General features: G+C 36.1%; 1 protein-coding gene and 2 pseudogenes across 4 annotated transcripts; 2 read left to right on the forward strand and 1 right to left on the reverse strand.

Annotated features, from left to right (window-relative positions):
* ZNF345 (zinc finger protein 345) lies at window positions 1-23,997 on the reverse strand. 4 transcript variants are annotated; one of them, XM_016133322.2, is made up of 3 exons: window positions 23,866-23,997; window positions 23,559-23,628; window positions 1-2,593 (listed from the first exon to the last, which is right to left on the reverse strand). In XM_016133322.2, the coding sequence occupies exon 3, from the start codon at window positions 2,512-2,514 to the stop codon at window positions 1,210-1,212; it is 1,305 nt and encodes a 434-aa protein (XP_015988808.1). In that variant the 5' UTR covers window positions 2,515-2,593; window positions 23,559-23,628; window positions 23,866-23,997; the 3' UTR covers window positions 1-1,209. The 4 variants fall into 4 exon arrangements, with proteins under 4 accessions (XP_015988808.1, XP_015988807.1, XP_015988810.1 ...); XM_016133321.2 differs by having other exon boundaries at window positions 23,439-23,628; XM_016133324.2 differs by having other exon boundaries at window positions 23,870-23,996.
* Window positions 9,812-9,929, forward strand: LOC118611888 (annotated as a pseudogene).
* On the forward strand, window positions 11,419-15,511 carry LOC118611483 (annotated as a pseudogene).
* Window positions 23,998-24,843: the final 846 nt, after the last annotated feature.

A 24,843-nucleotide genomic window follows, 5' to 3' on the forward strand; every position in this document is an offset into this window, starting at 1 on the left:
TCAAAGGGAAACAGTTTTATCTATAATGCATAACTCTTCAAAAGTAGAAGAGATCCACACATTTTCTCTGAAATTCACAACGAATTAAGCAGACACATCCAAAAGGAGCCATCAGGGTTAACTCTTTATAATAGCAATATTTTCAGCATTTAACAAAATTGGAGTTTGATAAAGACAGGTGAATACTTTCAAACCAATAGAATAATAACAATATATTTACACAGAATATCAAGAGCTAGTCATAGAATAGCCCAATCACATATTCTTTCAAAAACAATGATATATAGTCTTAAAGGGCTTGCTCCAAAAGTTTGAGTGAGTCTCTATAAATGGTAAGATTACAGGCAACTATATCTAACTTTTTGTTTATATTTACACTTTATAGACTAACATTGCTTTGCAAACAGTATAAACTTTATAAAAAAATAAAACAATCTTCCAAAACAAAAAGTACAGATCCACAAAATATTAAAGTAACAGTAACAATGCAAACAAGGGGAAACAAATATGAATACATATGCAACTTTAAAAAACAAAGGTTGCCCTTATATCCAAGCCTTATGTGTATAAAAATATAATTTACCATTAAAGAGGCAATTAAAAAAATACAAAAATAAATATGATGATTGAACAAATGCTGTTAGAGTGAGAAGTGGGAAAAGAAAAAAGGGTAAATTTAGAGCCTCAATAAAAAATGTAAGATAATTTTGAGATGGGTCAATAATTCTTTATAATCCACAAAAAGGACATGAAAAATAATAAAAGCAGAATTAGCCCCCAAATGAATTTTTTCAATGTTTAAAATTAAGTCAACTATAGCCATGCCACCCTGAACAAGCCTGATCTCATCTGATCTCAGAAGCTAAGCAGGGTCGGGACTGGTCAGTACTTGGCTGGGAAATACTAGGAAGATCAGGTGCTGCAGGCATTAAAAAAAACAAAAACAAAAACAAAAACAAAAAAAACCTATAAAATTAAGCCAAAAATACAGTAAAAGGTTTTTCATTTTTTAATATTCACAAATGGGAATTTTCCAAAAGTAATGAATGTAGATAAAGATCTTCAGATATTTATTTTCCTGTTTTTTTTCCCCCACATTAATTTTCTCTGACTTAGTGGTAAAGCAAAAATAAGGCACTAGTACATTAATTACATTTGTAGGGACTCTCAGTAGCATGATTTTCTTATGTGTCATGTGTCTTAGCTTAATCACTTAATTCCAATTGATAAACTTTCCAATTCACAGAGCTCCTTACCAGTATGACTTTTCTTATGTGTTCGAATCTCTGAACTCCTCCCAAAAGCCTTCCCACATGCCTTACATTCATAGGGCTTCTCATCCATGTGTATTCTCTGGTGCTGATTTAGAGCTGAGCCACTAATAAAGGTCTTCCCACATTCTTTACATTCATAGGGTTTTTCACCAGTGTGAATTCTCTGATGTTGAGTAAGGTCTGAAACATTACCAAAGGCTTTCCCACATTCCCTACACTCATAGGGTTTCTCATCAGTGTGCATTCTTTGATGCTGAATAAGTTTTGAACCACTTCTAAAGGCTTTCTCACATTCCTTACACTCATAGGGTTTCTCACCAGTGTGAATTCTCTGATGTTGAGTGAGATCTGACCCACTGTTGAAAGCCTTCCCACATTCCTTACATACATAAGGTCTCTCACCAGTATGAATTCTTAGATGTCGAGTAAGGGCTGATCCAAAGCTAAAAGCCTTCCCACATTCATTACAAATATATGGTTTCTCACCAGTATGAATTCTCTGATGCCGAGTAAGGGCTGAACCACTACTAAAGGCCATTCCACATGCTTTACATTCATAAGGTTTCTCACCAGTATGAATCCTCTGATGTTGAGTAAGATTTGAACCACTGCCAAAGGCCTTCCCACAGTCCTTACATTCATAAGGTTTCTCACCTGTGTGAATTCTGTGATGCCGAGTAAGGGCTGATTCAAAACTAAAGGACTTTCCACATTCCTTACACTCATAAGGCTTTTCACCACTGTGAATTATCTGATGTCGAATAAGGCCTGATCCAAAACTAAATGCTTTCCCACATTCTTTACATTCATATGGTTTCTCACCTGTATGAATTCTCTGATGATGAGTAAGGTTCGAGCCGCTGCAAAAGGCCTTCCCACATTCATTACACTCATAAGGTTTCTCACCAGTATGAATTCTTTGATGGTAAGCAAGGTTTGCACCACTACCAAAGGCCTTACCACATTCTTCACATTCAAAAGGTTTCTCACCAGTATGAATTTGCTGATGTCGAATAAGGACTGATACAAAACTAAAATCTTTCCCACATTCCTTACATTCAAGGAGTTTCTCATCAGTATGAATTCTCTGATGCTGGGTATTGAAAGTGGGCATATCTTCAGGAGCAAATATCATAAAATGTCCTTCCTGAGATTCCTGTTTTCTCTCAAACTGGCTTTTAAATTCCCAATCACCTCTGAAACTTGAACATTCAATGCTTTTTTTTATAAGTCTTTCCATTATCTCCCATCAGGATGATTCTATTCCATAAATATCCTTTTCCAGAAATAATTTCTTGGTCTCAACCTTGATTCACATTCTGAAAGAAAATATAAAAGCAAACATTCATTTTTGTGTATGTTCTGGGGAAAATGAAATTTTTATAATAATGAAAAGACTTAACTGAAACTGACTTTTTTGCAGAAAAAGTGAGTGGCTTATACAGTTCTTAACTATATTTGAATAACTTGGCAAATACATATGGAAAGTAAAAAGAATGAGAAGTCACAATGGAAGTTGTAAAGGAGTTACTTAGGAAAACAGATTAAGGCAATTTTTCCTAAATAGTGATTAGATAAAAATCCCCTACAGCTGTGGGGAACTTGATACATACAAAGATGTCCACGCCCCATCTCAACTTTTTTAAAGAATAAATCTAGGAACACATACATTTAAAAATGAGGGTAATTACCATTTAAGCCATTTCTTAGGGTTCACTTGAGCATTAACTACACCTGGAAGGGAAAATCTAGGATAGTTGTTTCTTAGGTCAAGTAACAAATATGAATTGCATATAATCTGAAGGAGATAGAAGAGAAAGTTACTCCAAATGTAGTAGTATGCTGATGAAAGATTAATGTTCTGAATGGGTCTGGAATGAGCAATGGAGACAGAAGATCCTTCTGTGGTTAGAATGTGGTTTGTTCATGGCAATTGGTAAAATCCACATTGCTCAGGAAGTCTATAAGACTAAACTTGGGAGAACAAAAGAGGAGACTCAGCAAAAGCTACAGCAGAATAATTGAGAATTTAATTTTAAAGTCAGAGAGAAGGGAAGAGAAAAAAGGTAATGTGATGCTATTAGATTACAAGAAGGATGCAGAGTCTTCTGAACCTCAACTCTGACAATTACTGAATGATTCAGAAGTTACACATAATGTATTTGTGTAGTTGTAGAAAGTAAAGGCATAGTATTTGTTACTTATTATTTTGGAAGACTTATATGCCATATAAGACCAAGAAAAGAAACAATGTAAAGATATGAATTAAGACTGAGCAAATGCCTCAAGTCCCAAAGGAGACTTCATAGCTCCATTCTCTTTCTATAACACTCATATAGAAAGCTTGTTTAAAGTAGACCTAAATGTTTTGAAATTGTTCTTTCCATCTCTACTGTCAACAGGTAAATCAAGCCAAAATTATCTTTTACCGGTACATGAAACTGCTCAAGCCTAGCACTGCTCTGCTCAAATGCTTCAATGGTTTCCCATTGTCCTTAGGATAATACCCACATTCTTAACTCGGTCTTAAAATTGCTCAGTGATCTGCCTCCTGCCTCCCTCTTCAACTTAACACCTTTCAACCTTCAACAATAAGCTAAAGCTACACTGACCTTATCAGTTTTTTGAATGCACTAAACTATAATACTACCACCACCACCCCCATACTGGTTTCACTTACTTGAAATATTCTATACTTCTTCCCTCCCCAATGCCCCCACTCTTGGCCTTGCATGTTCCTGGCCATTATTTGGGTCTCTGCATAAAGGCAAATCCTAATAAAGATCTTTTCTGAATATTCAATCTTTATGCATATCCCACCATTATTTTTCAAAGCATTTTTTCCTTTTTTGCTTCCTTTCTTTGTGTTTTGTTTTGGTAATGAGTAATTACACATTTGTCCCCTACAGCTGCAAATTTCATGTCTTTTTTTCTTCTTCTTAATGTCTGTCTAATACAACAGAACCAATCTTTGGGAAGGCAAGGATAACATCTATTTCTTTATTCAGCTTGAACCATGGCACATGAAACAAGATCAAAATACATTTACTAAATGGGGAATATAACAAATTAGTTTTGAAACTTATCCTTAAAAATAAACTAAAAATAAAATTTCTGTAGAAAGAGAATATACTTTCTCTCAAACAGGACAAGTGGATCACATGCAGTTATTTCTGCAATCTCTAAAACCTCACTAAAAGAAATAAAATGGATTTTTAAATAAATGAATGAACCCACAAAGTCAAAGAAAATTAAAGAGGAAACAGAGGCAAAAATTTTTGAAGCTGGAAAGAATGACGATAAATGACTAGCTTAACAAACCAATAGATGAAACCTAACCCTAAAAAAAGGAAAACACAGAAGATGATTTATACATCAGAACACCAGAAAGGTTTAAGAAATGGAGATACTACATACCTAAGAAAGTCTATCAGTTATCACACAAAAGTTAAATCAGTTTCCCATATCTGCTCTAAAAGTACCATCACTCCTACTTATCTCTGAATGCCATTTGCTTGAAATATCATTTTCCACCCTTTCACTTCGAGTCTATATTATCTTTGGAGATGAGATGTGTCTCCCGGAGGCAGCATATGTTTGGGTTTTGTTTTTTGATCCAATCTGCAACTCTGTGCCTTTTTATTGGTGAGTTTGGTCTTTTTATATTTTGGGTGGTTATTGAAATATTAGGTCTACTTATAGCCATTTTGTCTTTTGCTTTCTGGTAGCATTGCTTCCTTGACCTTGTGTTTCTGCTTTCTTTATTTTGGTTGGCTTTTGTGGTTTTTCCCTCTGGTTCTTCTTGTTTTATGTTATATACTTCAGTTCTGAATCTTCTGTGTATAGTTACCATTATGAATATGTAAAGGATAGGAATATATAGTTATATATACATATAATTATGTGTATACATAGTTATGTATATATAGTTATATATGTATGTAGTTATGCATATATGTGTATATATACATATATATACACACGCATACATATATATATCATCCATTATCTTCTGTATGTGTCTTATTACCATTCTCCTTCACAAATATGGATCTTTGAATCCTCCCCTTTTCAGTCACTGTTGTCTCAATTTGTCCCTATGTATGCTGAACGTTCATTACTATCTTGTTAAAACAATTCTCTTCTTATTATTTAAGCTTATGATGCCCTGTTCTTTGTAAGGGTTACACTCCACTGCTTCTATTTGCCTGATAGTCACTTTACTCCTAATTATGTTTTTCTTTTCTTTTGTCATTTTGTTTTAGGTGAGCTGACTTCTTTCCATATTTCCTATAGTTCTGGCCTCGTAGTGGAGAATTCCCTTAATTTTTACATGTCTGGAAAGGTCTTAATTTCTCCTTCATATGAAAAGGAGAGCTTAGCTGGATATATTATTCTAGGCTGGTAGTTCCTTTCACCTAATAGTTTGAATATTTGATTCCACTCCTCTCTGGCTTGTAAGGTTAGTGCTGAGAAATCCAACGATAATCTAATGGGTTTTTCTTTATAAGTTGCAGTCTTCTTGTCCCTGACTGCCCAGAGAATTTTGTCTTTGTTGTTGACTTTTGATAATTTTAATACAATGTGTCTTGTAGAAGGCTTTTATGAGTTGAGATAATTGGGTGTTCTGTTGACATCTTGAATTCTAAGCTCCAACTCATTCCATTGATTTGGGAAATTCTCATCAACTGTTTTTTCTGAAAATGCTTTCTAGTCCCTCCTACTATTCCTTGCCTTCGATAATGCCCATTATTCTTATGTTCCTCTCCTGATGGTATCAGCCCGTTCATGCGCAGGCAGAGAAACAGTCCATTAAACACCATGAACACACAAGGCAGCTCAGAAAAAAAGAAAAAAATCTCCAGAAAATAAGCTTAAAGACATAAAACTATGTGCTGTAAATGATGGAGAGTTCAGGATGGTACCTCAAAAAACTGAAATGAGATCCAAAACAATTCACATCAACAATTTCAGGAACTGAAGAAGAACTAGATTAGCAGAATAAGTTTACAGCAAGGAGATTGAAACCCTCATAAGAACTAAATATAACTTCTGGAGATGAACACACTGAATAGATGAAAAAATGAAGGAGCAAGCTTGGGAAATAGAATCATCCAAATGGAGAAAGGATCAGTGCTATTGAAGATGAAAACTGAATCAAGAAATAAGTCAGAATGGAGACAGAAACTGAAGAATGAAAAATAATGAAAGAGAGCCACCATGAACAAACCTAATCCCGTCTGATCTCAGAAGCTAAGCAGGGTTAGGCCTAGTTAGTACTTGGATGGGAGACCACCTAGGAAGACCAGGTGCTACAGGCGTAAAAAATAAGAAACAAGAAATTGTAAGTTGACAAGATCCTTGCAATATGTAAGGTCACTAAGGGTTGCCTCACCTGAAAAAAAAATATTTTTTTAATTAAAAAGAAAAAAAAGAAAAAGAATGAAAGAGAAATACAAGAACTGGCTGACTTGAAGTGAAAGGGTGGAAAATGATTTTTCAAGCAAACGGCATTTAGAGAAAATGCAGAAGTAGCAGTACTAATATCAGATAAAATAAACTTTGAAATAAAAAAGGTAAAGAAAAATACTGAGGGACACCTCATAATGATAAAGGAAATCATGCACCAAGAAGACATAATATTTATTTATATCTAAGATCCTAATTAAGGAGCTCAGAAATATACAAAGCAATTACTAATAGAACTAAAGGGAGGCACAGACCAAAACTCTGTTATAGTAGGGGACCTAAAATATCCCACTGTCGGATATGGACAGATCATTCAAGCAAAAAACCGACAACAAAATAACATCCTTAAATGACACATTAGACTAAATGGACATATTTGACTTTTACAGAGGCTTTCATCCCAAAACAGCTGCTTATACATTCTTCTCTAGTGCACAAGGAACATTCTTAAGAATCAACCACATACTGGGGCACAGAGGTAGCCTCAACAAATATAAGAGAGTGAAAAACATACCAACCATATTCTCTGATCATATTGCTTTGAAGCCTGTATCAACTGTAACAAGAAAGCGAGAAGAACCACAAATACGTGGAGATTAAACAACATGCTACTGATGAATAACTGGGTCAGAGAAGAAATAAAAAGAGAGATCAAGAGATACATAGAAATGAATGATAATGATAGTACAACATATCAAAACTTTTGGGAGATGGCAAAAGCGGTTGTTCAAGAAAGTTCAAATCATTACAGGCTTATCTCCGAAAACAAGAATGAGCTCAAATAAACAACTTTACACTTCATCTTAAAAAACTAGAAGAGGAAAAACAAATGAAGCCTAATGTCAGCAGAAGGAAAGTAATAATGAAAATTAGAACAGAGGTGGCTCCATACTGTAGTGATTAGCATGTCTGCTTTACACAAAGAAGGTCCTGGGTTCGTGCCCCAGGTGGAGCCACAGACCATACCGCGGTGCGCCAGGCCCCCCAGACCCCAGTTGCGCCAGGCCACTAGCGCATGTGAAAGGAGACACCCCACCTTCAGTGATCCAGTTCTTAAAAGGAGATGGCAACATCCATAGGTCAGGGGTGGAAGTGGAGAGAGTGGGGATTAAGAGGGCGGAAAAATATTAGAGTAGAAATATATGATATTGAAAACAAAACAAACAAAAAAAAACAATAAAAAAATAAATGCAATAAGGAGCTGATTCTTTGAGAAGGTTATTAAACTGACAAACCCCTGGCTAGACTCGCTAAAGAAAAAAGAGAAAGAACACAAATAAACAAAATCAGGGACGAAAGAGAGAAAATTAGAATTGACATTGCAGCAATACAAAGGATCATACAAGAATACTATGAAAAAGTATATAACACCAAATATAATAACCTAGAAGAAATGGATCGGTACTTAAGTTTTTCAATACAACCTTCCTAGGCTGAATCGAGAAGAACTAGAAAATCTAAATAGACCAATCAGAAGTATGGAAATTGAAACACTCATCAAAAACCTACCAAAAAGTAAAAGTCCAGGACCAGATAGCTTCACCAGTGAATTCTACCAAACATTCAAAGAAGATATAATAACTATTCTCCTCAAACTTTTCCAAAAACTCAAAGAGGGGGCAATATTTCCCAACTCATTTTATGAAGTCAATATTACTCTGATACCAGAACCTTGTTTAAAAAAAAAAAAAAAAAAAAAAAAAAACTTGAGACCAATATCTTTCATGAACATCAATGCAAAAATCCTAAATAAGATACTAGTGAACAGAATATAGAAACATGGAAAAGATTATACATCACGATCATGGGAACTTCATCCCAGAGGCACAGGGATGGTTCAACATATGCAAATCAATTAATGTGATACACCACATAAATAAATTTAAAAATAAGAATCCTATGATCATATCAATAGATGCAAAAAAGCCTTCAACAAGATATAGCACCTATTTATGAACAAAACACTAACAAAATCAGTATAGAAAGTACGTTAACATAATAAAGGCTATCTATGACAAAACTTCAGTGACATTATACTTAATGGTGAAAAATTAAAAACCTTCCTTTTAAGATCAGGAACAAGGCAATGCTGTCCACTATCACCACTCTTATTCAATATAACATTGGAGGTCCTAGCGAGTGCAATCAGACAAGAGAAAGATATAAAAGGCATCTAAATAGGACACGAAAAAGTCAAACTGTCACTATTTGCGGATGACATGATTCTCTATATTTAAACCCTAAAGACTCCACAAGGACACTACTAGAAACAATAAGCAAATACAGTAAAGTTTCTGCATACAAAATCGATGTTCAAAAATCTATAATGTTTATATACTCTAATAACAAAGTGTCAAAAACAAAATGGAAAAAGTAATTCCTTTTGCAATTGCAACAAAAAGAATAAAATACCTAGGAATAAATCTAAAAAAAAACATATGAAAGACCTATATAATAAAAACTATAAGACTATTTAAAAAAATCAAAGAAGATACAAAGAAATGGAAAAATATTCTGTATTCTTAGCTTGGAAGAATCAACATTGTTAAAATAACCCTATTACCTAAAGCATTATACAGATTCAATGTAACCCCCATCAAAATCCCATATACACTTTTTAACGAAATGGAATAATAAATCATCAGATTTGTATGAAAGAACAAAAGACCCCGAATTGCCAAAGCCATCCTGAGAAAAAAGAATGAGGCTGGAAGCATCACTCTGCCCTACCTCAAATTATACTAAAAAGCAACAATAATCAAAACAACATGGTTTGGGCCTAGTTAACTTGTATGGGAGACCACCTAGGAATAACAAGTGCTGTAGGTGATAAAATAAATAAATAAGTAAAATAACAACAACAACAACAAGAATAACAAGAATAACAATAAATAAAACAATTCCAAAAAGAAACCCACTTGGTATTGGCAGCAAAACAGACAGATGGACCAGTGGAACACAATCAAGAGTCCAGAAATAAAAAAACCCATGTTGGTACAAGCAAATAATTTTCAGAAAAAAAAGCCAAAACATCCAGTGGAGAATATAAAGCTCCTTCAATAACTGATGTCTACAGCCATGCTATCCTGAACATGCCTGATACCATCTGACCTAGGAAGCTAAGCATGGTCAGGCCGGGTTAATACTTGGATGGGAGACCACCTGGAAGTACAGGTGCTGTAGGCATAAAAAAAAAAAAAATAAGGGATTGTAACCTGACAAGGTCCTTGCAATCTGTGGGCTCAACCAAGGGTTGCCTCGCCTAAAAGAAAAAAAAAAAAACACACAAAAAATGACATGGTATTGGCAGAAAAACAGACACACCAAACAGTGGAACAGAATTGGGACTCTAGAAGTAAACCCATATTTATATGGGCAAATAATTTTCAACAGAAAATTTAAAAACATACAGTGGAAAAAGAAAAGCCTCTTCAATAAATGGTGCTGGGAAAACTGGAAAGCCACTGTAAAAGAGTGAAACTACACTGTTTTCTATCACCACACACCAAAATTAACTCAAAGTGGATTAAGAACCTGAATATAAGACCTGAAACAATAAAATGCATAGAAGAAAACATAGGAACTAAACCCAACGACCTTGGACTTAAAGAAGATTTTGTGAATTTGACCTCAAAAGCAAGGGAAGCAAAAGCTAAAATAAATGAATGGGACTACATCAAACTAAAAAGCTTCTGCTCAGCAAAAGAAATCATTAACAAGGTAAAGAGAGAACCATCCGAATGGGAAAATACATTTGCAAGCACCACCTCCGATAAGGGCCTAATATCCAAAATATACAAAGAACTCATGCAAGTCAGTAACAACAACAAAAAACAAATGATCCAATCAAAAAATGGGAAGTGGACCTGAACAGGCATACAAATGGCCAACAAATATATGAAAACATGGTCAACATCGCTAGCTATTAGGGAAATGCAAATCAAGACCACAATGAGATACCATCTCACACCTATTAGAATAGCTATAATCAACAAGACAAGTAATAAAAAAATGCTAGAGAGGATTCAGAGAAAAAGAACCCTCATACACTGCTGGTGGGACTGCAAATTGGTATAGCCACTATGGACAACAGTGTGGAGGTTCCTCAAAAAAACTAGGAATTCATCTACCATATGAGCCAGCAATCCCTCTACTGGTATTTACCCCAAGGACTTGAAAACCCATATCTGAAAAGATATTTGCACACCAATGTTCATAGCAGCATTATTCACCCTGTTCAGGATATAGAAGCAACGGAAGTGTCCTACGATAGATGACTGGCTAAAGAAGCTGTGATACATATATACAATGGAATATTACTCAGCCATAAGAAGAGATGAAATATTGCCTCTTGAGACAACATGGATGGACCACAAGTGAAATAAGCCAGACAGAGAAAGGTGAAAATCACATGATATCACTTACATGTGGGATATAAACCTAAAAGCAACAAATGAACAGGACAAACAAACAGAGGTTCATGGACATAGAAAATGGACTAGTGGTTACCAGAGGGGAGAGGAAAGAGGGAAGGTAGATGGAGTAAAAGGGGTCACATATGTGCTGACAGAAAAAATCTAAATATAGGTGGGGAACACACAAAGCAATATATATTTGTCTTACTCTTGAATTGTACATTTGAAACTGACTGGATTTTGTTAACCAATGTTACCATAATAATAAAAAAAAAATTCAAAAGTTAAATGAAAAAAAAGCTGGAAATGATTAAGCTTAGTAAGGAAGGCAGGTTGAAAGCTAAGACAGACCAAAAGATAGGCCTCCTGTGTCAGTTAACCAAGTTGTGAATGCAAAGAAAAGTTCTTGAGGGAAACTAAAAGTGCCACTCCAATGAATATATAAATGATAAGAAAGTGAAACAGTTTTATTGTTGATATGGAAAAAGTTTTAGTGTTCTGGATAGAAGATCAAAACAGCCACAAAATTCCATTAAACCAAAGCTTAATCCAGAGCAAGACCTTCTTCAATTCCATGAAGACCGAGAGAGGTGAAGAAGCTGCAGAAGAAAAGTTTAAAGAGAGCAGAGGTTGGTTCATTAGGTTTAAGGAAAGAAGCTACCACCATAATATAAAAGTGTCAGGTGAAGCAGCAAGTGCTGATGTAGAAGCTATAGCAAGTTACCCAGAAGATCTAACTAATAATGGACAAATGTAGCTACACTAAACAGATTCTCAACATAGACAAAACAGCCTTATATTAGAAGAAGATGCCATCTAGGACTTTCATAGCTGGAAAGAAATCAAAGCCTGGCTTCAAAGGACAGGCTGGCTTTCTTAGAAGCTAAAGCAGCTGCTGACTTAAAGTTGAAGCCGATGCTCATTTACAATTCTGAAATCATAGGGCCCTTAAGAATTATGCCAAATCTACTTGCCCTGTGCTCTATAAAAGAAACAACAAAGCTTGGATTATAGCACATCTATATATAGCACGGTTTACTGACTGTTTTAAGCCCACTGTTGAGACTACTGCTCAGAAAAAAGATTTCTTTCAAAATACTACTGCTCATCAACGATGCACGTGGTCACCCAAAAGCTCTGATTAATGTTGTTTACATGCCTGCTAACACAATATCCATTCTTAGCCTATGAATCAAGGAGTGAATTTAATTTTCTAGTATTGTTATTTAAGAACTATATTTTGTAAGGCTACAGCAGGCATTGATAGTGATTCCTCTGATGAATCTGAGCAAAGTAAATTTAAAACCTTATGGAAAAAAGTCACTATTCTAGAAGTTATTAAGAATGTCTGTGGGGGAAGGGGAAAATGGAATAGATGATAGAGGATTTGTTCATCCCTCTTGCGACCAAATCAAAGTTGTAACAGAAAGACGGCGCAAACAGCAAGCAAAGTCACCTGGAATCTAAAAGAAAAGAAGCAACTAGCAGAGAACTGTAACTAAGGAGAGAAATAAATCACCGTGCAACAGGAGTAGGTAGGACGGGGCGAAGACATGAGGTTGCCTGGTCCTGAGGAGGTAAGTAGGACAGCTGCAGATGCCTCTTAAAGGGGCCGTGTCCACAAGTGGACTTTCACAGTGACAGACTTGCTCGACCAAAGCACCAGCACTGGGTCATCTCCACGGGGGGCACCAGGGACTTACAGAGGGACACCGAGTTGTTGGAGAGAAAGCAAGGCATGTCATTCTCCCAGGCAGAAGTGCTGGGGATATCCAGTGTTCCTCTGTTGAGCCCTCATTCCCTCCCAGTATGAAAATGCAGCACTACCATAGCTGAGATGTCATCAAACGGGATAATTGAGGTCGCTCCACCCAGAGGATTTCTTGAAACTCTGCCTCCCCCACTCATGCCCCTACCCAAGCCACATCCAGTTGTGTCCTCTGCAAATCCAGTGCTCTTTGCTGAGCAACAGCTAGACTCACACTGGTGGTAGCTGACCTCAGTTTCTGATGTGGTTTCTTGAGGCAACTATAAGCACAGAATCTGTGGATTGTTTGCTGAATCTTAACAGGTGGCCCTGAAAGGGCATAGGCTGGGGCTAAAGTTGGCATGAAGCTGAACTCCTCTCAAGACTGTGCCACTGGACACCTACTACACATAAAGCTACACGAATAAGACAGGAGACTTAGGAGTTTTGCTTAGTACATAGAAACAGACACTGAAAGCTAGCCAAAATGAGAAGACATAGAAGCAGAAACCATATGAGAGAACAAAACAGAGATCCAGGAATAATGAAGTCAAGCAATCTAACAAATGCAGAGTTCAAAACACTATTATAGAGATGCTCAGTGAATTTAGGGGAAGAGTAGATGAACTCAGTGAGAACCTTAACAAAGAGACTTTAAAAACATAAAAATAAAGTGGAAATTATAAAAGGGAACCAGTCAGAAATGAAAAACACATTATCTGAGATGAAGAGTATATTAGAAGGAATCAACACAGTGGATAAAAAAGAGGACTGAACTACTAATATAGAGAATGGGGAAGCCAATGACACTCAATCTGAATGGCAAGAAAAAAGAAGTCAAGACTATAATAATAATTTAAGGAGCCTATGGAACACAAACAATAAAAATCCATGTCATAGGGGTACAGGGATGAAAACAAGACATTGAAGAGCTATTTGAAGAAATAATGATGGAAAACTTTCCTAACCTGGTGAAGGAAGCTCAGAGAGTCCCAAAAAACAGAAACCCAAAGAGGCCCACACCAAGAAAAATCATAATTAAAATGCCAAAGGTTAAATACAAAGAAAGAACCTTAAAAGCAGCAAGAGAAAAGGAGTTAGTTACCCACAAGGGAGCACCCATAAGACTGGCAGCTGATTTCTCAAAAGAAACTATGCAGGACAGAAGGGCTTGGTACAAAACATGCAACATAATGAAAACCCAGGATCAACAACCAAGAATACTTTATCCAGCCAAGCTATCATTTAGAGTTGAAGGACAGATAAAGAGCTTCCCAGACAAAAAGGAATTTATCAACACCAAGCCACTATTACAGGAAATGTTAAAGGGAGAAAAAAAACGTGTATCAAAAACAAGAATAAAGAATGGTAATAACTACATTCCTATCAAATGGAAAAGAAGTGCTCCAACCAAAAGATAGAGTGGGTGAATAGATAAGAATACAAGATCCCTACATATGCTGTCTACAAGAGTGTCACTTCAGATTTAAAAAGACATAGACAGACTAAAAGGAAGGGGATGGAAAAAGATATTGCCTTTATGGACTTACAGGGTATTGTACTGAATGAAATAAATCAGATAGAAAAAGACAAATATCACAGATTTCATGTACATATGGAATCTAAAGAACAAAATAAACAACAATAACAAAAACAAACTCAAAGATACAGAGAATATTTTGAGGTCTACTAGATAGGAGGGGGAATTGAGGAGAAAGGCAAAAAAGGGCTAAGGGATCAAGAAGTACAAATGGATAGTTACAAAAAAGACATTAAGATATAAATTGTAGCATAAGAAAAATGCTACAATGTTAACAATGTTATAACAAATATGTAAGGAGGAAGAGGGGCACTAGATTTAATGGGGTGATCACTTTGTGAGTTATGTAGATCTCTAATCACTATGCTGTACAACTGAAACTAATATATTATTGTATGCCACCTATAATTGAAAAAATTCACTGAATTGTACAGCATAAATATGAGCAAATAGTTGTCTATTTCAATAAAGAACATCTATAATTCAAGGGAAGAGATCAAAATATCAACATTAATAGGAATCTGGAAGAAATTGATTCCAACCCTCATGAATGACTTTGAGGGATCCAAGACATCACTGGAAGAAAACTGCAGCAAGAGAACTAGAATTAGTTCTAGTGGTACCTGAAAATGTGCCTGAATTCTTGCAATCTCATTGTAAAGCTTTAACAAATGATGAGTTGCTTCTTACAGATGAGCAAAGAAGGTAGTTGCTTGAGATGGAACTTTCTCCTGGTGAAGATACTGTGAAGATTGTCAAAATGACTATGCAGGATTTAGAATTACATAAATTTAGTTGATAAAGCAATGGCAAGGTGAGAGGACTGACTCTTGAAAGAAGTTCTACTGTAGGTAAAATGCTATCAAACAGCATTGCATGCTACAGCAGAATCATTTGGGAAAGGAAGGGTCAATTGATGAAGCAAACTTCGTTGTTGTCTTATTTTAAGAAATTGCCACAGCCTTCAGCAACCATCACCCTGATCAGTCAGCAGCCGTCAACACTGAGGCAACACCCTTCACCAGTAAAAAGATTAAGACTCACTGAAGGCTCAGTTGATCATTAGCATTTCTTTCACAATAAAGTACTTCTTAATTAAGGTATGTATATTGTGTTTTTACAAATGATGTTGCACACTTAATATACACTAGAACACACACAAAAAAATTGTATTACTCACTTTACAGTGATATTTGCTCTACTGTAGTGGTCTGGACCAAACCTTCAATCCCTCTGAGTTATGCCTGTATTACAAACTTATAGTAATAAAAATAGTATGATATAGGCAGACACACAGATCAATAGAACAGAATAGACAGCCCAGAAATAAACCAACAGCATGTACTGTCAATTAATTTATGATAAAGGATCCAAGAATATACAAAGGTGAAAGTATGGTTTCTTCAATAAATGGTATTGAGGGAAGTAGGAAATATGGCAGCATGAGAGACGCTCCCAGGTTTCTCCACTTGAAACAATAATAAGCTGAACATCTAAAACTTGGCCAAAACACACACACACACACACACACACACACACACACACACACAGAGCACCCCAGTATGTATAAGCATAAAATCTGCTCATAATAGCTACCACAGGTAGGAACCCCAGGATCAAAGCAGTAGACTAGGAGAAACAAAGAAGGTAACTCTAGCAACCAGAGCTCCCTGAAGGAGGAAGGAGAGAGAAGGTGGAGCAGGTCCCTGAACAAACCTGCTTGAGAGAGCTGAGAACTCCAACAGCCAGCAGCAGCACCAAGGAATCAGGCAGAAAGCACAGAAGTGGGGAAGGCAGAGAGACAGAGATGGCAGAAGAACAACAGGTGATTATTACCAGCCACAACTGCAAAATGCAAGGCTGAGCTGCAGCCCCCATCCCCAAACCCAGGGGGCCCCTCCCCCCATATCCTCCAAGAAGAAACACCATAGAGCCCCACGGGAATCTGAGGAAATGCTACAGAAACTGTTGCTAACACTGACAGTGACTGAGAGGGTAGACACCACTTACTAGAAACCAAAAAAAAAAAAAAAAAAAAAGCCTTTTTTGCCACAAACTATAAAGAGAGATCATTATATAATAAACCTTCTTTTTGAAAAACAGCATAGTACACTTCTATTAATGCCCAGACAGAAAAATAGTACATTAAACACCATGAACAACCAAGGTGACAATGCACCTCAGAGAAAGAGAAAAATCTCCAGAAAATATGCTTAAAGACATAGAAACATGCAACTGGAAAAATAGAGAATTCAGGATGGTACTTATGAAAAAACTCAATGAGATCTGAAATGAATCATATCAACAATTTCAAGAATTGAAAAAACAACTAGATGAGCAGAGCAAGGAGACTGAAACCCTTAAGAATAGAATGGATCTACTGGAGATGAAAAAAAACCACACTGCAAGAGTTGAAAAATGAAATAACAAGCTTGAGTTGACCAAATGGAGGAAAGGATCAGTGATCTCAAAGACAGAAATCTAGAAATAAATCAGAAGGAAGAAGAGAGAAACCAAAGAATGAAAAATAATGAAATAGAAATACGAGAACTAGCTGACACCAACAGGAGAGGTAACATAAGACTAATGAGAATTCTCAAAGGGGAGGAAAAGGAGCAGGGATTAGAAGGCAATATCAGACAAATAGTTGACGATAATTTCCTAAATCAATGGAATGAGCTGAAGCTTGGAATTCAAGAGGTCAAGAGGACACCCAATTATCTCAACCCATAAAGGCCTTCTCCAAGACACATTGTATTAAAATGGTCAAAGGTCAACGGCTAAGAAAGAATTCTCAGGGAAGCCAGGAGAAAAAAGATAGTACCTACAAAGAAAAACCCATTAGATTATCGTGGGACTTCTCAGCACAAACCTTACAAGCCAAAAAGGAATGGAATCAAATATTCAAATAATTAAGTGAAAGGAACTACCAGCCTACAGTAATGTATCCAGCTAAGCTTTCCTTTAGATATGAAGGAGAAATTAGGATCTTCCCAGACATACAAAAATTGAGGGAATTCTCCACCAAGAGGCCTGCACTACAGGAAATACTGAAAGGGGTCAAAATGACAAAAAAAATTGCACAATTAGAAGTAAGGTGACCCAACCATATACTACCTCCAGGACACACATCTCAGTTCCAAAGACAAATATAGACTCAAAGTAAAAGGGTGGAAAATGGTATTTCTAGCAAATGGCATTAGGATAAAGAAGAAGTAGTGGTACTAATATCAGACAAATAGACTTCGAAATAAAAAAGGTAAAGAAAAATGCTGAGGGATACTTCATAGTGATAAAGGGAATCATACACCAAGAATACATAACACGTATTAATATCTATGTTCACAATCAGGGAGCCCCAAAATAAGTAAAGCAATTACTAACAGAACTAAAGGGAGAAACTAGAAAAGGAAGAACAAATGAAGCCTAAAGTCAACAGAAGGAAAGAAATAACCAAAATTAGAGCAGAATTAAGTGAAATTGAAAATGAAAAATAAAAAAAAATGAATAAATAATTGCAACAAAGAGCTGGTTATTTGAGAAGGTTAATAAAATTAACAGAACCCTGGCTAGACTCACTAAAGAAAAAAGAGAAAAGACACGAATAAACAAAAACAGGGAAGAAAGAAGAGAAATGCCGACAGACACCACAGAAATATACAGGATCATACAATAATACTATGAAAAGTATATAACACCAAATTTAATAACAAGAAGAAATGGACCAGTACTTAGAAACATACAACCTTCCTAGACTGTATCAAGAAGAACTGGAAAATCTAAATACACCTATCAGCGGTATGGGAATTAAAACAATCATCAAAAACCTACCAAAAAGTAAAAATCCAGGACTTTTCACCAGTGAATTCTACCAAAATTCAAAGAAGATATAATACTTATTCTCCTCAAACTCTTCCAAAAAAATCAAAGAGGAGGCAATAATACTTCCCAACTCGTTTTCTGATACCAAAACCTGGTAAAGATAACACAGAAAAGGAAACTATAGACCAATGATCACATGCAAAAATCCTAAATAAGATACTACTGAACCAAATACAGCAACATATGAAAAAGATTATACACCACAATCATGTGGGCATCATCCCAGGGGCACAGGGATGATTCTATATATGTCAATCGATTAATGTGATACCCCACATAAACAAATTAAAAAATGAGAATCATACGATCATATCAATAGATACAGAAAAAACCTTCGACAAGATACGGCATCCATTTATGATCAAAACACTTCACAAAATCAGTATAGAAGAAAAGTACCTTAACATAATAAAGGCCATCTATGACAAACAGTCAGCCGACATGATACTTAATGGTGAAAAACTAAAAACCTTCCCTCTAAGATCAGGAACAAGGCCAGACTGTCCATTATTACCATGGTTATTCAATATAACATTGGAGGTTCTAGTGAGTATGATCAGAAGAGAAAGATATAAAAGGCATTCAAAATGGAAACGAAGAAGTCAAACGGTCACTATTTGCAGATGACATGATCCTCTATGTAGAAAACCTTAAAGATGCACAAGAACACTACTAGAAACAATAAGCAAATACAGTAAATTTTCTGGATACAAAATTAATGTTCAAAACTCTATAGCGTTCCTATACTCTAATAAAGAAGTGTCGAAAAAAGGAGAAAAAATAATTCATTTTGCAGTTGCAACAAAAAGAATAAGAAACCTAGGACTAAATCTAATGAAACATGTGAAGGACCCATATAATGAAAACTACAAGACCCTGTTGAAAGAAATCGAAGAAAATACAAAGAATTGGAAAGATATTCTGTGTTCTTAGATTAGAAGAATCAACATCATTAAAATGACGGTATTACCTAAAGTATTATACAGATTTAATGCAATCCCCATCAAAATCCCATAGGCACTTTTTAAAGAAATGGAACAAAACAGCGTCAGCTTTGTATGGAAGCACAAAAGACCCCGAATTGCCAAAGCCATCTTGAGAAAAAAGAACAAGGCTGCAGGTATCACTCTGCCCAACTTCAAATTATACTACAAAGCAACAATAATCAAAATGGCATGGTATTGGAAGAAAAAACAGATACACGGACCAGTGGAACAGAATTGAGAGTCCAGAATTATACCCATATTTATATGGGCACATAATTTTCTATATAAAAGCCAAAAACACACAGTGGAGAAAGGAAAGCCTCTTTAATAAATGATACTGGGAAAACTGGAAAGCCACCTGCAAAAGAATGAAACTAGACTGTTGTCTACCAGCACAAACCAAAATTAACTCAAAATAGATTCAGGACCTGAATATAAGACCTGAAACAATAAAATGCATAGAAGAAAACATAGGAACTAAACTCAATGACTTTGGACTTAAAGAAGATTTTATGAATTTGACCTCAAAGGCAAAGCAAGTATAAGCTAAAATAAATGAATGAGACTACAGCAAACTCAAAGCTTCTGCATAGTAAAAGAAACCATCAACAAGTTAAGGAGACAATCATCAGAATGGAAAAATATATTTGTAAGCAACAACTCCGATAAGGGCCTAATATCTAAAATATACAAATAACTCATACGGCTCAGTAAGAACAAAACAAGAAATGATCCAATAAAAAATGGGCACAGGACCTGAACAGACACTTCTCCATAGAGGACATACAAATGGCCAACAAATATTTGAAAAGATGCTCAACATTGGTATCTATTAGGAAAATGGAAAACAAAATCACAATGAAAATCAAATATATGGTAGCTGAAGAAAACTGGACTTTGGGTGGTAAACACACAACAGAATATACAGATGTCAAATTATGATGTATACTTGAAAATTATGTAATTGTATTAACCAATGTTACCCTAATAAAAGTAATTTAAAAAAAAATCACAATGAGATATCATGTTACACCTGTTAGAATAGCTATAATCAACAGGACAAGTAATAACAAATGCTGAAGAGGATGCAGAGAAAAAGGAACTCTCATATGCTGTTGGTGGTACTGCAAATTGGTCCAGCCACTATGGAAAACAGTATGAAGGTTCTCAAAAAACTGAGAATTGAACATCCATATGATCCAGTAATCTCTCTACCTGTTGTTCATCCAAAGACTTAAAAACTAATATACAAAGAGACATTTGCACACCGATGTTCACAATGGCATTATTCATGGTGGCCAGGACACGGAAGCAACCAAAGTGTCCTACAATAGATGATTGGATAAAGAAGCGGGGTTACATATACCCAATGGAATTTTACTGAGCCATAAGAGATGCAATACTGCTATTTGCGACAACATGGACGGGTCTCAAGATAATCATGCTAAATAAAATAAGCCAGACAGAAAAATTGAAAACCATATAATATCACTTATATGTGATGTGGGATATAAACCTAAAAGCAACAAATGAACAGGACATACAGAGACTCATGGACATGGACAATAGACCAGTGGTTACCAGAGGGGAGGGAGGAAGGGGGCTGTAGTTGATGTTAAAGGGGTCATATTTGTGGTGACAGAAAGAAATCTAGCTATGGGACGTGTACACACAATGTAAATATATATATGCCTTACTGTTAAAATGTACAGCTGAAGCTTTCTGGATTTCATTAACAAATGTCACTATAAAAAATGAATTAATTTAAAAAAGAGTAAAGGAAGAAAAAAAAGATATGGGGAACACAGTAAAAGGTACCATAGAAAACAGACTTGATTGGACCAAAATGCTATTAAAATAAAAATAAATATCTACATGCATACCTAAGTCTATATAACTCATTTATATGTCCTCAACTTCCAAACATGAATTTGAGAGGTCTATGAATAAAAGAAAATTATTTAAATCGTACTCAAAGGTTATAGGTACGCAATATCAAACTTCCAGTCTAAAACTATTATGACTAATTATTATCTGAAGTGCTCAGATTCCTGGCAGTCGATGCAAAGGAAAATACTATCCAATGAATTATATGATTCCTATTTGCCTAGGAGTATTCACAGGAGATAAGCAAACCTTGTTGAGAAACAAGAAGACCTAAATCATTCAAGAGGTTCACATTATTAGATTTCCCAAATTTCTATTCACGTAATTACAGATACAATGCAATCCAATCAAAATCCCGAAATATGTTTGAGTGGAACCAAGCTATTTCAAAAACTTATATAGAAATGCAAAGGAATACAAACAGCCAAGACACTGTTGAGGAACAAGAAAGTAAGAGGACTTGCTCCAGATATTATAAAGTCACAGTAAATAAGATAACATGGTATTACTGCAAGGAGATACAAATAGAGCAATGAAACAGAATGTAAACATACACAGTCATTTGATTTCTTACTAAAACAGCACTGTAGAATCATACAGAAAATATTAACTTTTCAGTAACTGATACTGAAGCAATTGGATACCCACATGGGGGATAAAATGTAATTGGACCCCTACCCTACGGAAATCAATTCCAGGTAGTATGAATACCTAAATATTAAAGCCAAAAACCAGAAAAATTAGGAGAAAAAAACACAAGAAAATCTTCATTACCTCAAGGTAGCAAAAAATTTCTTAAACAAGCACTAACCATTGAAAAAGATTTAATATCACTGAAATCCAGAACCTCCATTTATCAAAAGGCACCACAGAATGAAAAACCAATTCAGAGCAGAAAAAAATATGTCACACATACAACTGATAATAGAATAATATGTAGTAGGCAGACACACACACACATATATGTCAACTGCTATAAATCAGACAAAACCACCCCATTAAAAGTTGGCGAAATATTTGAACAAGCATTTTACAAAAGAAGACATCCAGGTAGGCAAGAAATGGAGTTTGATTTTATTGCTAATAAAGCAAATATCAATTAAATGTGATAACATTAACATCTACCAAATTGGCAGCAATTAAAAAGTATGATGATGCCAGGGGCTGGCATGGATGTGGAGCAAAGGAAATCTTCGTAAATTGATTTTACAAGTAAAGAAATTTACACAGTATTTTCGGAAAAGTTTGGCGCTGTCTAGTAAAATTGAAGATGTATAAACCCTATCCCTCAGCAATTTAATCACAATTTTAGTACAGATAATAAAGAAACACAAGCATATATGTACCAAAATATGCACACAAAATGTTCATAGTCATATTGCCTGTAATAGCTAAAAACTAGATGCAAGTCTAAAGTCCATGAAGAGTAGAATAAATAAGTAGTAAATTGTGATACTATCATACAATGAGATAGTATATATACAGCAATGGGAAAAACTGAAATGTAGTTATGGAAGACATGAGTGAAGCTCACAATTTTTATAAAAAGAAAAGAATGTCTATTCATACAAAGATTAAAAAGACAAAAACAGTCTAGGTGATTCTGAAATTCATACATAGATATGAATTTCTAATAAAAGGCAAAGAAATGATCACAGTGGTTATCACCAGAGAAACACAATTGTTTGTGATTGTGGAGGGGCACATCAGGGGCTTCTTTAAAGATGGCTGTCTTCTAGTTCTTGATCTGGCTATTCCTTATATGGGTCTTTACACCTATTTGTTAAACTGCATAAATGAGTGTTATATGTCATTTCTGTATCTAATTTGAAAGAAAAATAATAAGCCATTGGCATTCAAATAAATATGCACCTCTAAAAATGTTTCAAATATTAAATTATATGGAAAAATATTTAAACATAATTTATGTGAAAATGTAGGCTATAATACGGTAAATACTGAATGAATTCCATTTTTAAAAATCACATTTAATATTTGTATATAAAACATAATGAGAAGAAAATAGTAAAAAGTCAGTATTGGCTTAAAAACTGAGAATTAAAATTTTCTCCATTGGATGTTGCCTGTACTTTTGAAATTGTTTAAAATAATCATGTTTTACTTGTAGAATCAGAAACTATTATTTTTAAAAGACAACATAAAGAAAAATTAAACCATTTGACAAATTATTAAGAAAAAATCAGGTGTGTGTGTGAGTGAGGGTTAGGAGCCAATCACCTTTTCTCAAAGGGCAAATTCCAGGGATCAGGTCTTGCAGGTAGGAATTTTCAAAAGGAAAGCAAGTCATGTCCAAACGAGGAAAAGGAGATTTCAGGAAACGGGGAAACAACCAGCTACCTTGAAGGCGCCTTGTGGATGTTCAACAGCCATTCTTTTCTTTAGAAACCTCTGTGCAAGCACAGCAGAGCTGGGGAAGGAGAAAGGAGTCAGAAAACAGCAGGCTCTTCTTTCTGGGAACCCAGTCAACCTACTGGGAACTCAGTCACAATCACACACACACACACACACACACACACACACACACACACACACACACACAAACGGACGCACATGCCTCACTCTCTCCCCTTCTCAACTGGTTCCTCCCCACACCCGTACAGGCCGGAGGTTCCAGACACGCCTTGCCCAACCTCGGCCACCTCACCTACACTTCCTCGGGGCTGGTCAGTACTCCTCCACTGTAGCGGGACCCCATCGAACTCTGCAGCTCCCACAGTGCCCTGAGGCCTTTTGCCCTAATTCACCGGAAGATCTCGCCAAGTCCTCTGGAGAAGGTCTAGTTCTCGCGGGAGGGAATATTGGGCCTAGAGGCCTCTGGGAGGTGTAGTCCAAAAACATATCTCCAGGTCTTTCTGATTCCCTGTGGCGCAGCGGAGGCGGTACTTGGCCAAAACTGCATTCTCCAGCTGGGCCGCGCACTGCAGGCTTCTGGGAGTTTTAGCTGATACGGTTCCTTTGAGTCCCATCCCTTGTCCATGACCTGCTGACTCAGCAAGGTCAGCAAAAATCCAGACTCTTGATATTTAACCAAGTTCCTCGTAACATTTTCCATCCATTGACTCCCTCACCCCGCTAATTGGCTATAAATCCCCAGCTACTGCTATATACTGTAAAGTAAACGCGGGACACACAGAGAAGTTTTAAAACCCACCTTTATTGGTGAGAGAGCTCCCAGGCGAGGTGCGCTGGTCCCGGGGGCCAGGGAAGTCGCGCCCTGATCGGGAGAGTGTAGTTTTCATAGGACTATGTGGGGGTAGGGTATAGAATGGGACATTGAAGCCTATATCAGGGAATGTTAATTGGGCCTGGAGGCTGTTCGGGTAGTGGTGCCAGGGCTTCAGGGAGGGCCCAAGTCAGTTGAGCATCTGGATTCTATCTCAGTTGGGAGTCTGGATTCTTGTACCAGATCGAGATATTCCCAGGCAGACACCTGGTTAGCCCTCCCTCCAAGTTGAGTTCAATCTCTCTTACTTATCATGATAGTTTCAATAAAGCCTTCCTTACCTGTTTGACTTGTCCATGGATTTTTTTCTATGACACTGCCAGCCTTAAAGTGCGGCTCTCTCAGGCTTTGGCCGCTCATTGTGCAACATACTAGGCCCCACAGGCTCCTGGAAATTGG

Source organism: Rousettus aegyptiacus, unplaced genomic scaffold (assembly GCF_014176215.1).
Source record: "Rousettus aegyptiacus isolate mRouAeg1 unplaced genomic scaffold, mRouAeg1.p scaffold_m13_p_14, whole genome shotgun sequence".
NCBI lineage: Eukaryota > Metazoa > Chordata > Mammalia > Chiroptera > Pteropodidae > Rousettus > Rousettus aegyptiacus.

Coding starts and splice junctions, on each gene's coding strand:
- ZNF345 (XM_016133322.2), bottom strand. CDS start 2,514: ATGGAAAGACTTATAAAAAAAAGCATTGAATGTTCAAGTTTCAGAGGT.